The 22,768-nt window shown below is 36.3% G+C and overlaps 1 protein-coding gene across 1 annotated transcript in view; it reads right to left on the bottom strand.

Annotated features, from left to right (window-relative positions):
• LOC128223547 (mucin-2-like) overlaps positions 1–22,768 on the bottom strand; it is an 82,216-nt gene that overhangs the window by 48,306 nt on the left and 11,142 nt on the right. The window contains exon 3 of the mRNA XM_052932825.1: positions 21,039–22,073. Within this exon, the coding sequence (XP_052788785.1) occupies positions 21,039–22,073 (1,035 nt within the window). The remainder of the gene's footprint in view (positions 1–21,038; positions 22,074–22,768) is intronic.

Genomic DNA, 22,768 nt, shown 5'->3' with positions numbered 1-22,768 from the left:
TTTAACGACCGCTGCTGTTTAATTCAACAACACACAGCTTTTGACAAGCCATATAATTTCGTACTTAATTCAAGGGACATATTTATCTTAAGTGGCACTATTATTAAACAAGAGGGCCATGATGGCCCTAAATCGCTCACCTGAGTAAAAGAGTTTAACCTTTGTTATTAATATAGCTTGTTTCTCAAAGAATATTGAACAAGAGCTGTCAAAGTATGTGACAAATTCCCCCCCCCCCCAATGTGACATTGATCTATGAACAAGTACATAAAAAGTTGATCTTGCCTTTATGTGTCAAATACATATTGCAAGTTATATTAAATTGCCTCTGAGCATAGAAAAAAAACAATCATACTAAATGACAGCCAACACTCTTTATGTCCTCATATTCAGCATTCCATTGTGAATAAACACTTAGTGTATCTTTCACCTTAGAGGTAGGGACATGGATCTTGCACACGACACGTTGTCTTGGTATGTCGAAAACATATGGCAAGTCATTTTAAAATCTGTCCATATAAGAGTAAGTGACAGCGCGGACACGACAACCTACATTTTCCTTCAGATTGCCATGGCAACCAGAGTTCTGCATGGAATTAATTTTTTGAACAATTTTGAAAAAGCACCAACCAAGGATCATTCCTATGAAGTTTCATCAAAATTGTCCAAGCGGTTTAGGAGAAGAAGATGATTGTAACCAATTGTTGACACTTTTCCTTTAGGTTGCCATGTCAACCAGAGTTCTACATGGAATTAATTTCTTTGAACAATTTTGAAAAAAAACACCAACCAAGGATCATTCCTATGATGTTTCATTATAATTGTCAAAGCGGTTTAGGAGAAGAAGATGATCATAACCAATTGCTGACATTTTCCTTTAGGTTGCCATGGCAACCGGGCCAAACAAAATTATGTGAACAAATTTAAGAGAGGTCCATGCAAGGACACTTCAAACCAAATTTGCTGAAGATCTATCAAGGGGTTCATGCGAAGAAAATGTTAAGTTTTTTTTACTAATTTTAGCTCTGGTGGCCCTTAAAAGGGGCCAAACAAAATTATTTGAAAAGACCTGACAGAGGCCCATGCTAGGATGCTTCAGACTTGAAGATCCATCAAGCAGTTAATAAGATCAAGTTGTTTAAAGGTTTTTCTATTTTTTGCTCTGGTGACCCCTAAAAGGGGCCAAACAAAACCATTTGAACAAAGTTGAGAGAGGACCATGTAAGGATGCTACATATCAAGTATGGAGTCATTCTGACCTTTACTTTCAGAGGAAAAGATGTTTAAGTGACAAGACAATGTAAAAACAAATGACCCCTGAGCAAGGCCAATTTGACCCCGGGACAATAATTTGAATACCTTTGGTGTAGGTCCACTAGGTAACACTATATACCAAATATGAAAGCTCTAGGTCTTATATTTTGGAGAAGAGGATTTTTAAAGTTTTATTATATAAGACTATATAAAAATATTGAAAACCTAAGCCTATGAACACGGGGCGTGGCCAATTTTGACCCCAGGGCTAAAGTTTGAACAATCTTAATAGTGGTCCGATAAACAATGCTTCATACCAAATATCTAAGGCCTTCGCCTTTTGGTTTCGGAGAAGAAGATTTAATAAGTTTTCATCATATACATATATAAGGAAACCCATGACCGCCCGGGTGGGAACATTTTTTGACCCCAGGGCCAAAGATTGAACAATATTGGTACAAGTGAACTAGATGATATATCATGCCAAATATCTAAGCTCTTGTCACTACTTGATTTTACGTGTGTATCTATATATGTATATAAATATCTAAGCTCTAGTCCAAGTAAGTTAAGAGGAGAAGATTTTTGAAGTTTTAACTATAAACATATCAAGTATACCCATGACCCTCCGGGGCGGGGCCAATTTTGACCTCAAGGCCATAATTTGAACAATCTTTGTAAAGATCCATTAGACGATGAATCATGCCAAATATCTAAGCTCTAGTCCAAGTAAGTTCAGAGGAGAAGATTTTTGAAGTTTTAACTATAAACATATAGAGCATACCCATGACCCCCTGGGGCGGGGCCAATTTTGACCCCAGGGCCATAATTTGAACAAACTTTGTAGAAGTCCACTAGATGATGAATCATGACAAATATCTAAGCTCTAGGCCAAGTAAGTTCAGAGGAGAAGATTTTTTAAGTTTTCACTATAAACATATAGAGAAAACCCATGACCCCCCGGGGCGGGGCCAATTTTGACCCAAGGGTCATAATTTGAACAATCTTGGTAGAGGACCATTTGGTGATCCTACCTACCATATATCAACGGCCTAAGCTTTGTGGTTTGGGAGAAGAAGTTTAAAGTTTTTCCTTTCCATTGCCATGGCAATCAGAGTTCTGCATGGAATTCTTTGAACAATTTTCAAAGGGGACCACCCAAGGAACATTCCTGTGAAGTTTGGATGAAATTGGCTAAGCGGTTTTTGAGGAGATGTCGTTTAAAGTAAAAGTTTACGGACGGACGGACGGACGGACGACGGACGGACGCCGGACAAATTGTGATCACAAAAGCTCACCTTGTCACTATGTGACAGGTGAGCTAAAAACAATACATTCACATGTATAGCAATCATATATTGTGAGTGATAACTCTTTAGCTACTTACTAAATAATGCATTCATGGAAAATATGAATTACTGATAACAAGATTTTAACCGTGTGTTTTAATAGCTGAAAACGCAAAAATATTAAATGATTTGTGACATCTAAAAGATGTACTGCGATCTACTATCATCTCATAAGGTAGAAATACCGTTTTTTTCTGCGCCTTTCTTTCAAATTAAACTGGGTTTCCTTCATCAGAACGATTGTTTTCGATATGTATTCATCCTTTTTGGTATATTTAAACAATTGTATTAATTGTGGTAAATCGTATTTGGGACTAAGAGTGCATCTTTAAGGTATAACAATATTTATTGTTTTCATGTTATGCAAAGTCGCTGTCTGGTCATCATTGCAGCCAGAAGGGTTTATACCATATACAGGCATAATTGTTCATTTCATACATTGTAAAAATAATTTTGTTCTTTAAGATTTTCTTTAGTTGACCATTCATTTCTTCTTTATTATCTTTGATATCTTATTGCTTCTCTTTTTTACTTGTTATGTTGGTATATATTATTGTTCTTTGAAATACAACAAATATAGGATGATTGTTTGTTTAAGTTAAAGATATGCAACAAATTTCGCCGAGTGATCACCAAAAGTGATATTTCAATAGTGTCTTTGCCACGAATGAAAACTTTACTTTTGGTGTACACGAGGTGGAATGTGTTTTAATTTTACACTGAAACAAACCATTTTTGCTTTAAATTAAACAAAAACAAAATTTAATTGCTATTTAATAGGAAAACCGCGCGAAATTTCAACCAAACAACGCCATTCCGGAAACGAACTTAAAAGATATCATTTCATTTTCTTCCCTGCGTTAATGTTACTAGATTTACAATGAAGCGGTTAAAATCTATGAAGAAAAGTGAAAATATATTTCGATAAACGCACTGTTTCCAAATGTTATCGATATGTCATACACCGTTTTGATTCAATAAGCCAACCGGAAATAATGAAATAATACAACATCACGCGTGTTTTTATTTGTCAAAATCAACCAAACCCCAAGTGGTGCTAGATTGGTCATTGTATGCTCTACGAAACGCACATTGATTTTAATTTTGCAATAATATAATAATTATTCACATTGAACTACAAGTGCAATCGTCATATTTTAGCGGTTTTGTACAGCTTATTTTGCGCACAGACTTAATATATTATACATTACATACCATTTTCAGAACATGTGTGTCTGTAAAAAGTAGAATGATTGGAGATCGTTGGCTGCGTGCAGTCAAAGAAGGAGCAAAGTTGGTCTTCAATTTGCAGTCCACCGCAGTGCCCTTCCATTTGACAATTATGTAGACACGAACTCTCCGTAAAATCAGAAACGGTCTTGTATGAAGATTGGCAATTGGGTCCAGGCATGCAGTTGACACATGTTTGGTAAAATGGGCTGCTACAGTCTATAAAACAAACAATATCATATTATAGTATACTTAGTACACGTGTGTGTCTTGTCTGCTTGACAGTCATGTCGTTGAGCTCATCATAGTGCACCTAGATGTCCGTGTGTTTCTTGTCTGCATGTGCCTAAGCGCATAATAGTATGCCTAATGCATGCGTGTTTCCTTACCGCTATTATTTCGCGTGATACAACTCAGTATGGATTCTACATTCTGAGTGTGTTCTGTTCGCTTGTCTCGTAAATCAGCTCATAATAGTATACTTAGTACATGTGTGTGTCTCCTAGTCTGTCACGTGATCCAGTCTATTATAGTATGATTGGTGTCAGCGTAAGTGTTGTATGCTTGTCTTAAACGTGATCCACTCATTATAGTATGCTAAGTACATGTTTGTGTTTTGTCCACGTGTCTATCACGTGATCCAATAATTTCAGTATGGCCAATACATGTCTCAAGTAATAAATTTCATTCGTATATGTCTAGTGCATTTGTTTGTCTTGTCTACTAGTCCATGACGCGTTCCAGCTCATTCTAGTATGCCTAATGAATTGGTATGCCTTTCCTGCTAGTCCATGACGCGTTCCAGCTTGTTCTAGTATGCCTAATGAATTGGTATGCCTTTCCTGCTAGTCTATGACGCGTTCAAGCTCATTCTAGTATGCCTAATGAATTGGTATGCCTTTCCTGCTAATCCATGACGCGTTCCAGCTCATTCTAGTATGCCTAATGAATTGGTATGTCTTTCCTGCTGATCCATGACGCGTTGCAGCTCATTCTAGTATTTCTAATGAATTCGTATGCCTTTACTGCTAGTCCATGACGCGTTCCAGCTCATTCTAGTATGCCTAATGAATTGATATGCCTTTCCTGCTAGTCCATGCCGCGTTCTAGTTCATTCTAGTATGCCTAATGAATTGGTATGCATTGTCAGCTAGTCCATGACGCGTTTCAGCTCATTTTAGTATGCCTAATGAATTGGTATGCCTTTCCTGCTAGTCCATGACGCGTTCCAGCCCATTCTATTATTCCTAATGAATTGGTATGCATTTTCTGCTAGTCATGACGCGTTCCAGCCCATTCTATTATGCCTAATGAATTGGTATGCTTTTCCTGCTAGTTTATCAAGTGATTCAGCTCATTGTGACATGCTAAGTGCATATGTGGGTCCTTTCTGCTTGTCTCGTAAATCAGTTCATTATATTAATCCTGGTACATGTTAGTGTCCTGTCTCCTTGTCCCGTGAATCAGTTATCTCCTTAATAATATGCCTAGAACATGTTTGAGTCTTGTCTGTTTTTCTGTCACGTGATCCACTTATTATAGATTGCATAGTACATGTGTGTGTGTGTGTGTGTGTGTGTGTGTGTGTGTGTGTGCGTGCGTGCGTGCGTGCGTGCGTGCGTGCGTGTGTGTGTTGATTGCGTGTCTGTCAAGTGATCCACTCATTATAGTATGCCTAGAACAGTTATGTGTCTGGTCTGCGTGTCTGTCACGTGGTCCAGGTCGTTAAAGTGCACGTGTATTTCTTGTATGTTTGTCTATTACGTGATCCTGGTCGTAATAGTTTACCTAGTACATGTGTGCAGTTGTGTTTTAGCTCCTTTTCGCGCTTCACAAAATTATCAATAAACATACTTTATCACAAGAAATGAGTCACTTGAGAAAAAGAATTAACTTTTCTAATGGAAGGATCCGAATAGATAACTAATCGTGTAAAATGTCACTCATGTTTAACATTCTTTATAGTGCCCTGTAAAGGCACATCGTTAAAATACACATGCCAGCTATTGTAGTACAGTTATAGCAGTGGTAAGCGCAATCGTTTCTCACAGGCGTCCCAGGCCTTCGCGCATTTGAATTTTGGGCCCGGTCAGTGAGTGCGAAATGGATGATGTTAAAAAGCTTCTCTAACAAGAGCGTTCAATTAAATAAGGTCTACTAAAATACATGCTTACTATTAATACAGTCACGGTACGCCATAAATCTGTCATTTGCAGCTAGTGGAGCATAGTCTATACAGCTATGGTAAGAGCAACTGTTATTTGCCAAGAATGCAATTGATAAGCACTCTGGTGTGTCAAGGCACCGCCTATAGCACCAAGAATTATCCACAAGACCAGGGACTCTATCTGTCCTGTTTGAGTAACCTTCGTCGACAGCAAATGCTTCACACGCTGGTGTCTGATAGGTAAATCGAAGGTTGAATTCCAGGCAATCTGTAATGTAATAATTTAACTTAATCTATTATCATTCACTTATTGTGTGTGTAAGTGTTTAGCGTGTAAGAGTATTTAAATTCTCACTAGAACCACATTAAGAAAATAACTCATTTACAATTTATTTAAAAATGTTTTTTAACAACTCTTGGCTAATAAGCGTCTGTATAGTATTCCTAGTGCATATGCGTATCTTGACAGCCAGTCTGTCACGTGATCCAGCTTATTATAGTATGCCTAGTGCATGTGTGTGTCTTGTCTGAAAGTCTATGACGATAACAAACTTATAATAGTATGCCTAGTGCATGTATATTTACACCTCAACTTTCATTCCTTCAATGAACTGCTTTTCGGCAATTGCGGTTATCATCCGATGAACGCAGCATCTTCGGATATGTTCGGATCGCAATTCATCGCATAACAATATAAATGAAAATTGTTGATCTTGTTATTGTTTGTATTGTGTCAGCAGGTCCCGTTAAATATAAATCCACATTTAAAAAGTGTTGATTTATGATATCTTAAATGTTTTGTTGCTATAAGTGTTTTAATTTTACGTTTATAAGTGATTTCAAGTGGTTGACCTTTTCCCGCGTTATAATGACGTCATTTGATAAAATGCTTTCGGTCACAGTCGGGTCGTTCTATTACATAATGGGTTAGAAAAAATTACTGAAAGGTTTTCTTAAAGGAAATGAAGTATTTTTTTAACAATGCTTGAATGAAATAATGAACTATTGGTGTAAATATAAGTAATGCATTGCGGGAATGATGTCATTATCGGGATTATGAACGAAATTGGGCTGGTCAAAGTACACGTGGAGTCCTTCGGACTCATGACACTTTGACCAGCCAAATTGCGTTTATACCCCGATAATGACATTAATCCTGCAATTCATTCCTTAAGTGTGTGTTGTCTGATAGTATATGACGACATCAAACTTATAATCATATTCATAGCACATATGAGTATCTTGACTGCCAGTCGGTCACGTGATCCAGCTTATTTTAGTATGCCTAGTGCATGAGCTTGTCTTGTGTGATAGTCTATGACGATATCAAACTTATTTTAGTATGCCTAGTGTAGTACCAGTTTTAATTTGTAGAGATTTGATATCCTTGATCAGCTTTGGAGTTATCAAAATGGAATTGGGGCGAGGGCCAATGTATTATTGTTTTATTATCTATGAGGTACAATATTTTATTCATTCACGACATTAAGGCATTAAGTTCGACCCCTTCTCTTTTACACCAGCTTTTACAATATTTGGATAAGTTTCTGTCAATTCTCTAATTTATATGTATAGTGTATATGTGTGTCTTCTTTGCTAGTCATTTACGTGACCCAGCTTATTATTGTTCGCCTAATGCATGTATATGTCGTGCCTGCAAGTTTTCACTTGACCTGGTTTATTATAGTACGCCTAGTGCATATGTTATTTCCTGTCTGCAAGTCTTTCACGTGATCAAGCGTATTATATTATACTTAGTTCATACGTATGTATCTTGTCTGCAAGACTGTAACGTGATCCGGTTCATTATTGTACACCTAGTGCATATGTGTGACTAGTCTGCTAGTCTTTCCTAGTGTCCTGTCTGTAAGTCTATCCGTCGATCTAGCTTATCATGCCTAGTTATGCCGTATGTGTGCTTTGTCTGCAAGTATGTCACGTGATACAACTTATTATATTATACCTTATGCATATATGTGTAAGTGTCTTGTCTGCTGATCTGTAACTTGACCCAGCTTATGAGTGTATGCCTTGAACATATGTGTGTCTTGCCTGCAAGTCTATTATATGGTTGTACACTATAGTATGCCTAGTATATATGCATGCTTTGCTTGCTAGTCTATCGCGTAATTAACTCATTAACGTATGCCTAATGCAAATGTGTCTTGTCTGCTGATCTATTACGTGATCAATATCATTCTGACATATGTATTGTCTGCTAGTTTATCACTTGATCTAGCTCATTATAGTATGCCTAGTGCATATTTGAGTATTCTTTTCAACTATATCACGTGATCCAGAACATCAAAGTATGCCTAGTGCATATGTTTGTATCTTTTCTGCTAGTTATCCAGGTGTTTCAGGACGAAACGTGATTTTCCGATTAATAAAGTAAACCAATTGTGTCACCTTCATAGGAAACATTTCGAGTCAGCTTCTTTCCAACGCCATTGAAGATATATGGTCTATCACACTGCCTCTGTGTACACTCCTCTGTAGATCGGTCATATATAACGTTGTCACAATCACTGCATGTACTGTTACAGTTGCTTGTAATGGGTCCAGTATTCTCTCGAGAAATGAAGTGATTATTTTTGCAATTAGTATCGCAATTATGGCATATCTGAGAGAAATTATTTTCAGGCACTGAAAAAGAAATCAATAGTGTCTTTAAAGGGTCAACCCAGAGTTATCCAAAAGCAACCAAAATGTATGCTTATTTACCATTTTCCTCAGTTTTCATTGTAATTATTCGTGCAAATTGGTTAATTGACAATAGTATATATAGGAATTTTAGTGCGTTTCAAATACAATAGAGTGGTGAAACTGGCAGGGAGGACAAGGGCCCTGCCACCCCAAGTTGGCCAGCAAAAACAACACTTAAAACACCTACTTTAAATTTAAACTTAAATTACCTTAAAATACCTGTACATTTCAAACGCTGATATAAATATATTCATATTTTCTCATACAGATGCCCATTTTATAAGACGTATAAAGGTATTATTGAATGAAGGGTTGAAATACATTAACGATTGTATACGTGTTATTACTATACCACAGTGAAATAAAAGTGTTTAGGAGATTTGAGGCACTGTGACTCGGTCCCATTTACCCGTAGTTATGTGTAGGATGCGTCTTTTCAAACTATTAATGACGCTATTTTCATGTAAGTGTAATGTTCCTGTAGTCATGTAGTCCGGAGCCCGAAAAATAAACAACTCTGTTTAAGTGACATTTATAAAGTATTTGATTTTTTACGAGTTCAGCTGTTATCTTATTTCTTCTTTAGGATGTTTTGTGTATTCAATATTAAAGCCATGGTTATATTCCTAATTTCTACTTTTTCTAAAGATTAATGAACTTGACACCCCTTGTCTGTAATATTAGTTTAATATAATGGTTTCACCCATAGGGTTTGTTAAAATGTATTATTCCGTTTTGGTCATGTGATGTTAGGGTATAAAATAGCGAAAGGCTTAGGAATAGTTAGTTCGTGTCTTGACGCCGATGTGAGAACATCAAGTTAATATATAGGGAAGCTTTGAAGTATCTTTTTGAACTGTTTAGGGCGGGTTCTGAACTATTGGGGGTAGGAGAATTAAAGTGAAGCAATGCGCTTCTAGTTTCAAGGTTCGGACATATGTAGGGTTTCTTTTTGGCCTCTTAGTAAGCCTGGATCATTGCGATACAGACGGAACTGGGTCAATGGTTTGATTCCCCGTACGCTATACAATTAGGACTGGGGGTTTCACTGATATATTGTGATTGGTTTATAAGCGTTTTATATGCTGGCCCTGTTTGAAGTTATAGCATACTGTTGTGTTTCTGTTTGTGCGTTCTTGGTTTTTGGGATAATTAAACATTGATTCTTGAACCATAATAATTATTTCTCCGATCATTGGTTTTGCAATCAATCATTGTTAATCACTTGTATATATTACTAATTTTATACTTAGTTTTTTGGACAATGCAGTCCGAGAATAGGTTTGTTGTTTAACTTAAGGTAGCGTGTCCGAGCTGACTTGGGAAGAAACGTTACATAAGTACTAATTCTAAAGTGGGTGAGTTTTATTTTAATTAAGTGTTGGGTGTGGGGATTATAATAAATGGTTCTAGATCAAAGTAACTACCTGAATTTTCTACACACATCCGCTTGATAAACACCGAGTTGTCATCTGGCGTTTTGTCCGTACAGGAATGAAACAAACAGGACATATTGAATGCATTGACGCTGACTGCTCTACAATTGTCCATGTCCAAACATCTATCCAAGCAATATTCTTGTGTGACGTCACCAGAATAAAAATCAATGACGTCACACGTACCAACGTGACCGTAAACTGTGAATATCTCGTACCGTGTACATTCTGAAATGTATATAATATTATTATTTTTATTCACATATGAATTAAATGCATTCCATTAATGAAACCCGTTAAGCTGATTCTAAAATAAGTTAACACATTTTTACGGAGTAAACAAAGTCCGCTCGTTCTACATTTATGGCGCAATATTAAAAGCCATTAAATTGCAAACGACTATATACATAATATACAACTATGATCAAGGTACGAATATTTACCCTCCAATCCCATAACTGGCATACACATTAAGATACAGAACTCATCTACAACTAAAAACGTCACATGGATCACTTTTATAACCTGGATAAATGATGAAATGAAGAATGAAGAATGTAACGAAACCTTTATAATATCGCTACATGCTATATACATTTGAACGATTCCTTTGCTCGGCACGTACAGTAAGTTTCCTTGAAGTTTTAGGGCATGCACCAATTTTGCTTACTGTATATGGTAGTATGTAGACGAGTATCGTCAATGATGGCAAATGCACAAGCGAATCAACGTTGAATAAATGAACAGAGACATAGAGGTACTACCAGGTCGACAAGTGACATACATTGTACGCTCTTTGTGTTTCCCAGAGCGTCGTGACAAGAAGGTGGAATCGAAATCAAATGCATGACATTTTAAAAATGAACTGGTCACACATTGGTATCCAGCTCAGGACCGATTTATCTAAATCCGCCTCTTAAAGGCTATTGCCTTTCAAATGACTTTCAAATTGGGACTGGTCATCTTAACTTAACCATCCGAAGCCGGCTTTATGTTGTTGGTATGAGAGCAAAACGACAAAGTCGTTCGTCCATGTTCTAGAACGTCCGAATTGCGCCCACATAGGGCTCACATCACACTACTTGGTCTGTATTCACTATCGCCTTAAGTCTGACTTAAGTTGCATATATTGATTTTCCGGTAAGATAATAATTAGTTAAGCATTGGTATTAAACACTGCTGTAGATATCATATATGCCTAGTCTTGAAGCTGCACATATTGTCAGAGTGGACGGCACAGAGTTATGCTCTGACCGTGTTCCAATAAAGCACGTCTGGGACGATTATCCATAAACTGTGAGTTCTACTCGTCCTGTTTAACCAACAAACATTGCAGTACCTGCAGTTTCGTTACTTGATAAATAGGTGCGACTCCCGCAACAAAAGATTCGCAGACGTATCAGCAGCATGCGTATGAGATGCCAGGCCGTTATAGACTCTCGTGGACGTTACGATATAAAACCGATTCTAGTCAAAGTGTTTATGCTTGCGACCCGTTGAAGAGTTATTATATTTTGGCTATTGGAACTTTTGCGCATGCTTTAAACATCAGTGAATAGCTATAATGTTGTTTTGTCGCTTAAATAAAATGATTATATCAATAATTAATTCAAGCTGTTCTATAAAGTGTTACTTTAGGTAAGCGTACGAAAAGTGATCCGGATGCAATATTGAGTACCATAGAGCATTAAACATTTTATTCTTAGAACATGAGCAGTTTGTGATCACAGAACAGCTCAAAACCTCAATACAGAATCTACAACGACAGTTTGCAGAACGAAAACGCAGTACGTATTACACTTAAACAGTTGCTTAAATGGAAATAAAAATAATATGAAAAACATTGTCGCATATACCGGAACTGAAGGACCACCGGAACGCCATCGAGTCCATGTTTTGTTTCACAGCAGTACAGTTCCATCGTCTACATCCTATGGCGTAGTCGACCAGTAGCAATCCATCTTCACTATTGAAAAAGGACAGGCACTCTTGCCATGTTTGTTTGGCCCTAGCCGGCTGAAAAGTGGATGAAATTAAAGAAAGCCACAGTTCTAAGCAAAACCATACCATTTAACATTTACATATATATGTATTTTATACATGCAGGCCAAATCCTATATATCCTTTTCCACTTAACGACAATATCTAGGGAGGTTATTTCACAAAATACGTTCGCTCACAAACTAGCTTAAATGACTTACTTACAGAGGTTTGATAGTTATGTAAGGCTTTAAAGGGACTCGGTCGTGTTTTTGGACCAATACAATGTTTGCCAGGAAATGCATCCGAAAACACGTATTTATCATTATCTTTATCAATGATATCGAAATTGCAAAAAATAAATAAAATAAAAATAAAATAAAAATGGTTTAAGTAGTGTGCGAACCCGCGTCCTAAAGTCTAGAAAATATGAGAGATCCAACGCCCAAACCACTGGATGACAACGACAAGGATGAATATTTTGACCCTTTTGAAATACATTGATAACATCACGTGATAATGTCATTCAACCAATCATGCAACAACGAATCGATCAAAGCCCCGTCAGTAACGCTATAACGTCTTCAAAGACGACATTTGAGCAAATATCAACATCTGAAGAAGGGTTCAATCTGTCAGTATCTTAGTTTTAACTCTTACCCTTACACGTTACCACACTTTATTTCGTAATAAAAAAAGTACATGTTACAATCCACGAGCGAATGCTTAAAAAGGATCTTGGTCAATTTTTGGCCATCTGTTTTTTTCCTGCAGTTTGTATGGTTTTGTTAAAGAGGTAGCCCGCAGTTGAAATTTCGTGCGTCGGACAAATAAAAAAACATAACTCAATAAGAACAATGTTTTAACATACTAAACTGCCAATAAAACGCATTCGTCTGCCGTAAAAGACGAAATTTGGTTTCAAGGTCGTTAAAAATGTGATGATTTCTGATTCCCAGTGTTAAGAAATGCCAATCAGAGTTGAAAAAGGCTGTAGGCGCAACAAGACCGATTATACTATTTTACAACCTTGTCCGCAGGCAATAGGAATCGAATCCATAAATATTTTTAGTGGCCCATAACTGTAACCGGTAATCTTTTAACATGTCATGTCAAAAAGTAGATCCGACGATACATGATTTTGATTTGCGGTACAAATGTCTAAAATAACCTGAAATAAATATATATCACCCGTTCTTGTTTTAAACTAAATGACAAAATCGTATTCATATTTAACCGCTCCAATTATTTCGTAAAAAATCGGACGAATGATTTTTTTATGTGACCTTAATTATCATTTGAATTTTACAAGTTTATATTGTACTATCCTTTTTTTATCTGTGGCGTTTTCACGCGATTTATTAACATATGTTTTATTTAGACATGCGCTCACGGAATTGATGCTGCAAACTATTATTTGGAAATTCCATGATCGAAAACCCGTTTATATATTTATTGCCCAAGGTCATTGCAAAGTCATAGGCAATGCCTATTTCGTACCGATGAAGGGAAAAATCACATAGCATCGAATGGCATTTATTTAAAACTGCACAAAATGTAAATTATAACATATCCGCTTACATTTATATAAAGCAGACATAAAGAGTTTAATGTTTCCTTGCCGACCCTGTCAAAAATGAAAGAGTCGCTTGAAAGAAGGGTTTATCACCACCTTTATGTGTGTTTTGGTAAGTGCTTTTCAATTCAACTAATTCCAAAAATGTTTAAAAATGCGATTTTGCTTTACTAGTAAAAGTGAAATTATCAGAAATACATTTGATCTGCCAGCCATTTTTTAACTTATGTTACGGTCATTTATTTAACGGGACCCGTACGATTGTTTCTGCCTACGGCGGATATTTACGGATTTATGGATATAGCTGGTATCGGTTTGCTGCATTTCGTGAAGCGGTCACACATTCGGGTGGGCCCCCACGGTATCTTTCGATTTTTTCCGACTCAAGGCGAGACGTCGTGTATTCCGCAAGGGTACCACAGGCTTATCCTTGATAAAATTGCCGTTTTTGCCAATTTCCTTACAAATTACGGGGCTAGTGAGGGACTGGAGCGGACATTCTAACGATTTGGGGAGCCCGAAATGTCGTTCCGAAATCAAACGTCATTTGTACAAATGATGCAAAGGCCCTTACGGTACACATGCGAGGAAGTCTACCACTCGTCTATGCGCTTTAGGTAGGTACGTTGTTAAACGATATATCGGATACTATATTTAGTACGCTAAAACCCCTCGAAGCACCCATGTGCGAGAAAACAACGCCAAGTACCCCGCTTTATAGCCACGGTACTGTGGCGGTCGCCGTGTGCTTTTGTAATTTGTATCTGAAATTAAGGACCGCACGGTCGCGTTATCCCGAATCGGTGGATATGACCGAGATTTTATTTGCATGAATGCTCATATAAATGAAATTAAGTACCGGTATTTGAACACACGATTCACCAGCACTGCAATCAAGGCACGTCTGCATGTGTGGTCGGTCTGAATGACAACATAAACCATTTGTATTAAAGAGTTAAGAACTGTTTAAAAAGTATATCAGAATGAATTCAAAACAGGAAATAAATGAAACGAGAGTTAAGAACTTTTACCATTTGTTCCGTTTGGCTTTTAAGAATTTATTATAATTACGTTACCATTTTAATTTATAAGTGAATTACAAAACTGTTTTAAATTGAGCTTACCTTGCGCTGTGATGCAAATTCCAACCAAAGTTATTTTCAGGAAAATAAAAGCCAACATGTTGAAATCAAAGTGTGACTCCAATCATCAGTATCATGCATGCATTATATGCACCAATACGTAACATATAAACAATTGGAGAATTATATACTTAATATCTATAAATTATAATGCGCTGCATTTGAAACAGACTGACGGAATACTTATACGATTGCCTTTAAAACGCATTACATCAAAACCCATACCAAAAAACGTACACACATTATAAAGAATTACCGTACAGTGCAATATTCTGTCACCGATTGGAAACGCCTGGCAAATATTGACTATAGAAAATAACTTATAAAGACAGCAAATAAGATATTATTAAGAAACCCCACGTGTGTCAATCGAACACTCAATACCTGCGGTTCCGAGTCGTTTCCAGACAATATTAAAATATTCTTATTTTCTCTGCAGTGAAAAGCCGTGGGCGCTTAAGCGTTGTTAAAAATAAGATAATAAAAATTACTAAATATGGTATTGGTTGGTACACTCTTATGCATTATACTGGCATAAATAATTCATGTAAAGCATTGAATCTCATTTAACTTGACGTTGTTATTTATGTTTACATGTCTCAGTTGGCAAATGAAAGGTTCCTTCACAAATGATCTATACCTAATCTTAAAATGTTTGAACCTATTCAAGCAGTTCAATATTTAATTATACCGCTGTTTGTGATGTCAAAGCGAGGCTAGTTACAATGGTGGATAAACATGGTTGTTGTTGAGCCGTCAAATTATGACTCTCACTGGTATTGGACTCAATATGATATCCGAATAGGTGTCTTATGTCATTTGGAGGCTACATATTGAGAAAAGCAATACCGTTTTGCATGACCCACATAAAATGTTTTTTTAAGATATTGATTTCTGGTATAATATTAATAAATCAGACTGATAATGTGTGCATTCATTTTATTTGCCGTATTGTGAGACGTTCGTGTTACATCAAGAGTTCTTACATTGTTAAAAAGTGTCATAAGTTCATAAGCACATATATCAATTGCTAGAATAGTATACAAGTCTATATAGTAGGTTATTTTGCGTACCAAATACGCGGTACGTTCTTATTAGGTAACAAATGGCTATTTCTTAGAAATATTAACATGTCTTACAGCTCGTGTCTTAATTACACTTTCATAAACACACGCTTATTCTGAATCCAACATTACTGCATAAAACTTCCTCGTCCAAACATAACATGTGTTTAAACAAAAAAATTAAATAGGCCTTATAGAGCCCATGTAAGTTAACTAGTCGTCAAAAAACAGATGCAAAAATTCAATGAAAAATAGCTAAAATATGGCACACTTTGACTAAAAACCGATTTAAGTGACGCAATTTTCTATTTTCACTTTGTAAACAAGCAATCCTTGAGCTTATACAGTCAATATTTTTTTGTTCATGCCTCTAGAAACATAGTTTAAAAAACTAAAAGAATCGTACATGTATGGCCTTCGGGTAGGCATATTTATATTGCGAGAAAGTGATATATTTTCCTTACCATGTGAACATATCCTCCCAAAAACATCAAAGTCACTTCGAACACCGCCATTTTATACCGCATGACACATTCCCATTACTTAAGTTTCGGCAAACACATAATACGTTGGACCATCTGCACTATGAAAGCTCAAGATGTGCCAAGTCTCTGATACTATTTAATATCACAGGATCACAGTATTCGCCTAGACCCTTGTTAGCACACAGCCCCTGATACCTTTCTATACCAACGCTTACTCTAATAAAAATAAACCACTACTACTATAAAAAATACTTTTTCCTGGTATTTATTTGAATGATTTCGTCTTTCATATCCTATTAACTAATTAATCAAAGTTAATTGCATCACATATTTCTAAATACTACTCAAATGGTGTTTTTTTGTACAGGAATTTTATTTTGAACAATTGACTTTTTTAATCAATGAATAAGACAGAATCAAAAGTATTTTTAACTTCCCTACCAAAGCAATGGAGTCTTTACTCTAAAATGAACACAAAAGTAAAAACACTATAATAATGCTTAATCAAAGGTGAGTCAGGTTATTTTTATGTTGTTTTGGGTATATTAGAGTATATCACTATTGTAGAAAAATTGAATATAAAAAGGTCAATACTTAACATGTTCATTAAAGAAAAGCACATTTAGTGGGATTATTGGAAACAAACATTTTTTTACGCCTTACGGTCTTATAGGACATATAATTGCGGTATCTTACTAAAAACGTTTTAACAGTCTGCACCGTACTTGAATTCCAATAAATGCAGAGAGAAGCATTGGGCAACCAACTGTATTAGTATAACTGAGTCTTTGACTGCTTTGATGTGAACAGCAGATTTCCTTATCGATTGTGAGGTAAGTAGGTCAAAGCTCAAGGTCGTGGTGACCTTGAACTAAAAATCCGTTTTCAATAAATGACTGAAAAATACTGGTGACCAAAGATCTCAAACTTGGTTGGTCATCACAAACACGTGCCCATTTTGAGAGACGTCCGTAGGTCAGGTTGTCATAAAAACATTATAGATAGTAGAGGCTATCTGTACATACAGACCCAAATAATAATGGTTATCTGTACAACGAGGCCTTTCGGGGACATTTGCTACGCTCCTGTGTCAGTTCTTGTTATAATTTCCAATAAATTATTACGAGATACTTTGTACTTGCATCTCATGTCTGAAAAATGTTTCAGGCCTCTATATGTCCCTTTACTATGTCCATATTGTCAAGATATTTTTTGGTGGAAATTAAAAGTTTTTTGTAAGATAATAATATTCACAATTTCCACACGTATCAAAGAACTATTTATGATTAGTATGATGATGATGTTTGGGGTAGTCACTACCAAATCTCGTCGCAACCAAATAATGCATAACTAAGGTCTAGAAACTAATGTATTTGTCTTAATTAGACTTAAAAAAATCATCCAAAAGCTAAACAACAAACCGCTTGAGTATGCGAAACATGGAATATATTTGGCATGGCCATTGGTCTTTTAGAGTGACGTCCCATTTCCACAAGTCCACAAGCCCTCTCCGCCTTTCTAAATTGCCAAATATTGGACTGAACTTTTAATGTCATTATGATAGAAAAGCATTTATACATCAGAACGCTCATTTTATACTGTAACGACCACCCAAAGCAACAGAGAAAGAGAACACAGCGTCAAACTTTAACTAAAACACTATTTATTCACTCACATTTTCATAAAAGTATTTACAAATAAGTATTACTTAATTGTAAATACTTAGATTAAAGAATAATGTCCACAATCTTAATGTCCACAAGCTATCTTCACAGATCATGGTATTTTTAATGTTACAAAATTAAATCCACACGCATATTGAACACGCTATATGTACACTAAGGTAATATGACAATGCATTCAAAATAATCCCCACACCAGGTCAAAATGTCATAATCACTGAATTATTTAATACAATGGAACATTGTAGTGATGTTCTGGCAATGTAAACTTTAATCTTTCCCGTATACCAATGGTCAGGGAAGTTAGCTTTACAAACACATGAAGGCAAAATGCCACATATAATGATGACACTCATATTTGAAATGTAGTTGACGAACAATATCAACTACATACGCAACTCTTACAATCATTATACCACAGGGATATATCTTGCAACGTAGAGTATTTAATAATAGTCGTGCGCTGGCATTTGCTCTGCTAGGTTTAGTTTTTGTTTTTCTTATATTACGATTTTTCAAGCTATAAATCTCAGTATTAAAAAGCAAACTGATCCAAATGCTTTAAATCCGATATTTTATTGTCAAGATAAACTTTCATTTTCATCAGAAAAATCTGCCTTCTTTTTACTCTGCTACGCATGTGCAAGCAAAATATACAGTCATATTATCATCCAATCAGGAATATTCAAACAATAAAAATACAATATTTTTTTAATTTACGAAGGACATGAACAAGACCCGTATGTCTTTATGGGTTTTGTTTCTGTAAATATAGGGTTGGTTATTATAATAAACTTGTGTAACGGTCCGCTGTAGGCGGCGGATGTGCGTTCATTGTTTAACGGTCCGCTGTAGGCGGCGGATGTGCGTTCATAATAATAATATTCCTTTATAAACGGACGTACGTTCATAGAACGGATGTTAACTTGGTTGGTTATATGCAAATTAGCAAAGCCCGGGCTCTGTGTGAATAGAGAAGTTATTGTATATAAAGACCAGTGGACCCCTTCAGGGTCGAGCATACTTTTCTCTGAAGGGATTTGTTGGTGTTTGTTCGACGTCGCACGTTACACTTGTCATATTTCAGTAATTGGGTGATGGAAGTTTCTAAAACTTTGGAATTAAATCAGTAATACGATAAAAATATGATAATAACCTGTTTATGGGTGTTTCGAATACGATTGACCTGAAGTGTTCAAACGGCTACTGTTCTTATTACATTTTACACGAATAAGTAGCAAAGGCACATGAAAAAACAAATTGCATTAACATAAAATGGCAAACAAAGCTTTATTTATAGCCCTGCTTGTCTCAGATTTTGCAAGGTCCGTTTTACTTCTTGCAACAACATGTTCCCATTAGGTGTAACACACTCTTAATTGCTTTAACAATATTAACGAAATCCATGGCAACAATTCCAGCCAGTAAAGAAGCAAGTATCCCAACGCCAACACGTCCTATTGTTTTTGACGATGATCGGTCGTCTGGAGCGCACTCGTTTTTGCGTCGATATGAGGAGAGGTTTTTAGTCGATACGGTAAGGTTTTCCTCAAGTTGTTGCACTATTTCTTGTACGGTGAGGTTGGCAAAGGCTCCCGTAGAACAAAGGCATGGCATGATGTATATTGGTCGGTATGTTTCGATGCCTGTACTTAAAGTGAGCGTAGGAAGTGCTGGAAAGAATAGTAATACAAAAAGAATTCTAACTATTGAGATTATATCTTATATCACCATTTTATATCGAATAAAGGAAACGTATCACAATAGCAAAAAAGGGGAAGTCATTTTTATAGCAGTTGACAGTGATGGGCAATCTAGTAAGTTGTGGTATTCATCACCGGGCTTCGACCTACAAGTATGACAGTATCTTTCTGCGTAGTCAACACTATTATACGCTCATATTTCTCACGGGAGTTTGTTGTTCGTCATACAAAATTAACTGAAATAGAGTATCAATATGGGTGAAATGTTTAATAATACTTTTCTAATTCAAGAATTTCCTTGAATAATAAGTAGCTCTTGCCTCATTACATAGTGCCAATCTTGAACTGGTCGGACTGGTTTAACACATTTGTGTAATTTAGGGCTTGTATTTGTAGATTGTTGCAGCCCTATTTTTAAAGGACTCGTATTATTAAAAATTGATTTAATGTGATTTTTCAATATAAAATATCTGGTAATATCATACTGCAAGACATATAACAAATTTGTGATAAATTAATTTTGTTTTTTTTCTCGAACACTGGATGTCCTGAACGTTATTATTTTACATTTTATGGTTATTTCTAATGGATATAGACCGGTTTCACCTTACAACATATACGCGGGCGTGCTCATATAAGTTTTTGAGTAGTTTTCCGAGAAAATGTAGGGGAACTTGTTCAATAATGTTCAGATTTTCAAAGACCCATACTTCATCCGAGTATAGAAGTATTGCCAATATTGTATGTACAATAATTGTAATTGTAAGTCGGTCGATATATCGCATCGCATTTTTGACTGTTCAACTAGGTGTTTTGCGTTAATAAAACTTCCAGATCTTAAAAATAAAACACCTAAATATTGATATTTTGCTACTTATCTATTGTGTTTTCTCGTTTGTTGAAAATATAGCGAGCTGGCCTATTCATAACGAAAACAACTATCTTTTGTTTTATCGATATTGACCTTTAAATCAAATGTTATGCAGTACTCATCAGATAACAAACAAGGTCAAACAGGGCTCAGTTGTGATATTAGTAGAAACGTTGATTCGAAATCACCTTTTTTATGATCGAATACACTTGTCAATTTTTCAGCCAGTTTATTCCCAAAGTCACGATATCTCGTTACAACGAGGAAGTTTTGCAGAGGATAATAATTATGGAGGACATATGTGACATTATAAAAACAATGGCGGAAAAATGATCAGAATCAAATGTCTGTACCTTAAAAACAATGCTACAAAATCATTGATTAAGTACTAACCTGGAGAGCTTGACGCAAGAGAGGAACTCATTATTGTTGAGGAAATCGTCGTATTCAGTGTTGATGCCGTCGTTGCCACAGTCGAATTACTTGATGTGTTTGTGGTTGTGTTTGTTGATGTAGTGCTAGTTGCAGCTGTAGGTATAGATGTAGTGCTAGATGCAGTTGTAGGTGTAGATGTAGTGCTAGTTGCAGTTGTAGGTGCAGATGTAGTGCTAGTTGCAGTTGTAAGTGTAGATGTAGTGCTAGATGCAGTTGCAGGTGTAGATGTAGTGCTAGATGCAATGGTAGGTGCAGATGTAGTGTTAGATGCAGTTGTAGGTGTAGATGTAGTGCTAGATGCAATGGTAGGTGCAGATGTAGTACTGGATGCAACTGTTGGTGTAGATGTAGTGCTAGATGCAGTTGTAGGTGTAGATGTAGTGCTAGTTGCAGTTGTAGGTGTAGATGCAGTGCTAGATGCAGTTGTAGGTGTAGATGTAGTGCTAGATGCAGTTGTAGGTGTAGATGTAGTGCTAGATGCAATGGTAGGTGCAGATGTAGTGCTAGATGCAGTTGTAGGTGTAGATGTAGTGCTAGATGCAGTTGTAGGTGTAGATGTAGTGCTAGATGTAGTTGTTGGTGTAGATGTAGTGCTAGATGCAATGGTAGGTGCAGATGTAGTGATAGATGCAGCTGTTGGTGTAGATGTAGTGCTAGATATAGTTGTTGGTGTAGATGTAGTGCTAGATGCAGTTGTAGGTGTAGATGTAGTGCTAGATGCAGTTGTAGGTGAAGATGTAGTGCTGGATGCAATGGTAGGTGCAGATGTAGTGCTAGATGCAGTTGTGGGTGTAGATGTAGTGCTAGATGCAGTTGTAAGTGTAGATGTAGTGTTAAATGCAATAGTAAGTGCAGTTGTAGGTGTAGATGTAGTTGGCGTGTAACAATTAACTCCTGCCCTCGGATATAGCTGTTCTACATCTGCACCAATTGTTTGGTTGGCTGACATTTTATTGTCTATCAGTGCAGTAAGGTTCGTTTTCTCACTTATATCTGCAAAAGCGTTTAACTTCATTTGATAACATATCTGTTCAGAATGGTACATGTGTTTTACTATGACAATCATGCACGATCATGCCTTATTGTCTAAAAGGATAAGGTGAAATTCAATCGGTTTCACAGTTTACCTTAATAATATCACTGATATGGAAAATGTCATCATTTTCAACATCTAATACACATGTTTAATCCGTTAATAGTAAAAACAATACTGTGTCTTCATAACTACATCTTGTTTTAATTCAATGATTTAGGTGTTCGTATTTTGGTGACAGGGAAGACATTGTCTAAAGATAAAACGAACGCACCATTTAAACAGTATCTCCATAAAAATATCCAGCCTGGAACGTTCTCGGTCATGCAATCAGATGTGTGGTAGGTACATAAATTCCATCCATTGTTCCCAGGCTTGAAAGAGACTGCCCTGCATATGCTAGTTTCTAGGCATCTCTCAAAGCAAGCGTGCATATCCGAACGTCTTTCCGTCATACTGTGAATGGTCGTTTTACCAACTCCCCTTCCATCACTTACATTATAAACCTCATACACTGAACATACTGAAAAAAAAAGTTTAAATGCATCAACAGACAGCCCGCCTCATCAACTTACGATGACTTAAATTACCATTGATTAATTAAATTTAATTTAAAACTTTATTTTTCCAAAGTTCTATAAAAACATATATTTAA

The sequence above is a fragment of the Mya arenaria genome, chromosome 17 (genome assembly GCF_026914265.1).
Source record: "Mya arenaria isolate MELC-2E11 chromosome 17, ASM2691426v1".
Taxonomy (NCBI): Eukaryota; Metazoa; Mollusca; class Bivalvia; order Myida; family Myidae; genus Mya; species Mya arenaria.
The sequence above is the reverse complement of the archived record's forward strand: the minus strand, read 5'-3'. Positions and strand labels throughout refer to the sequence as shown.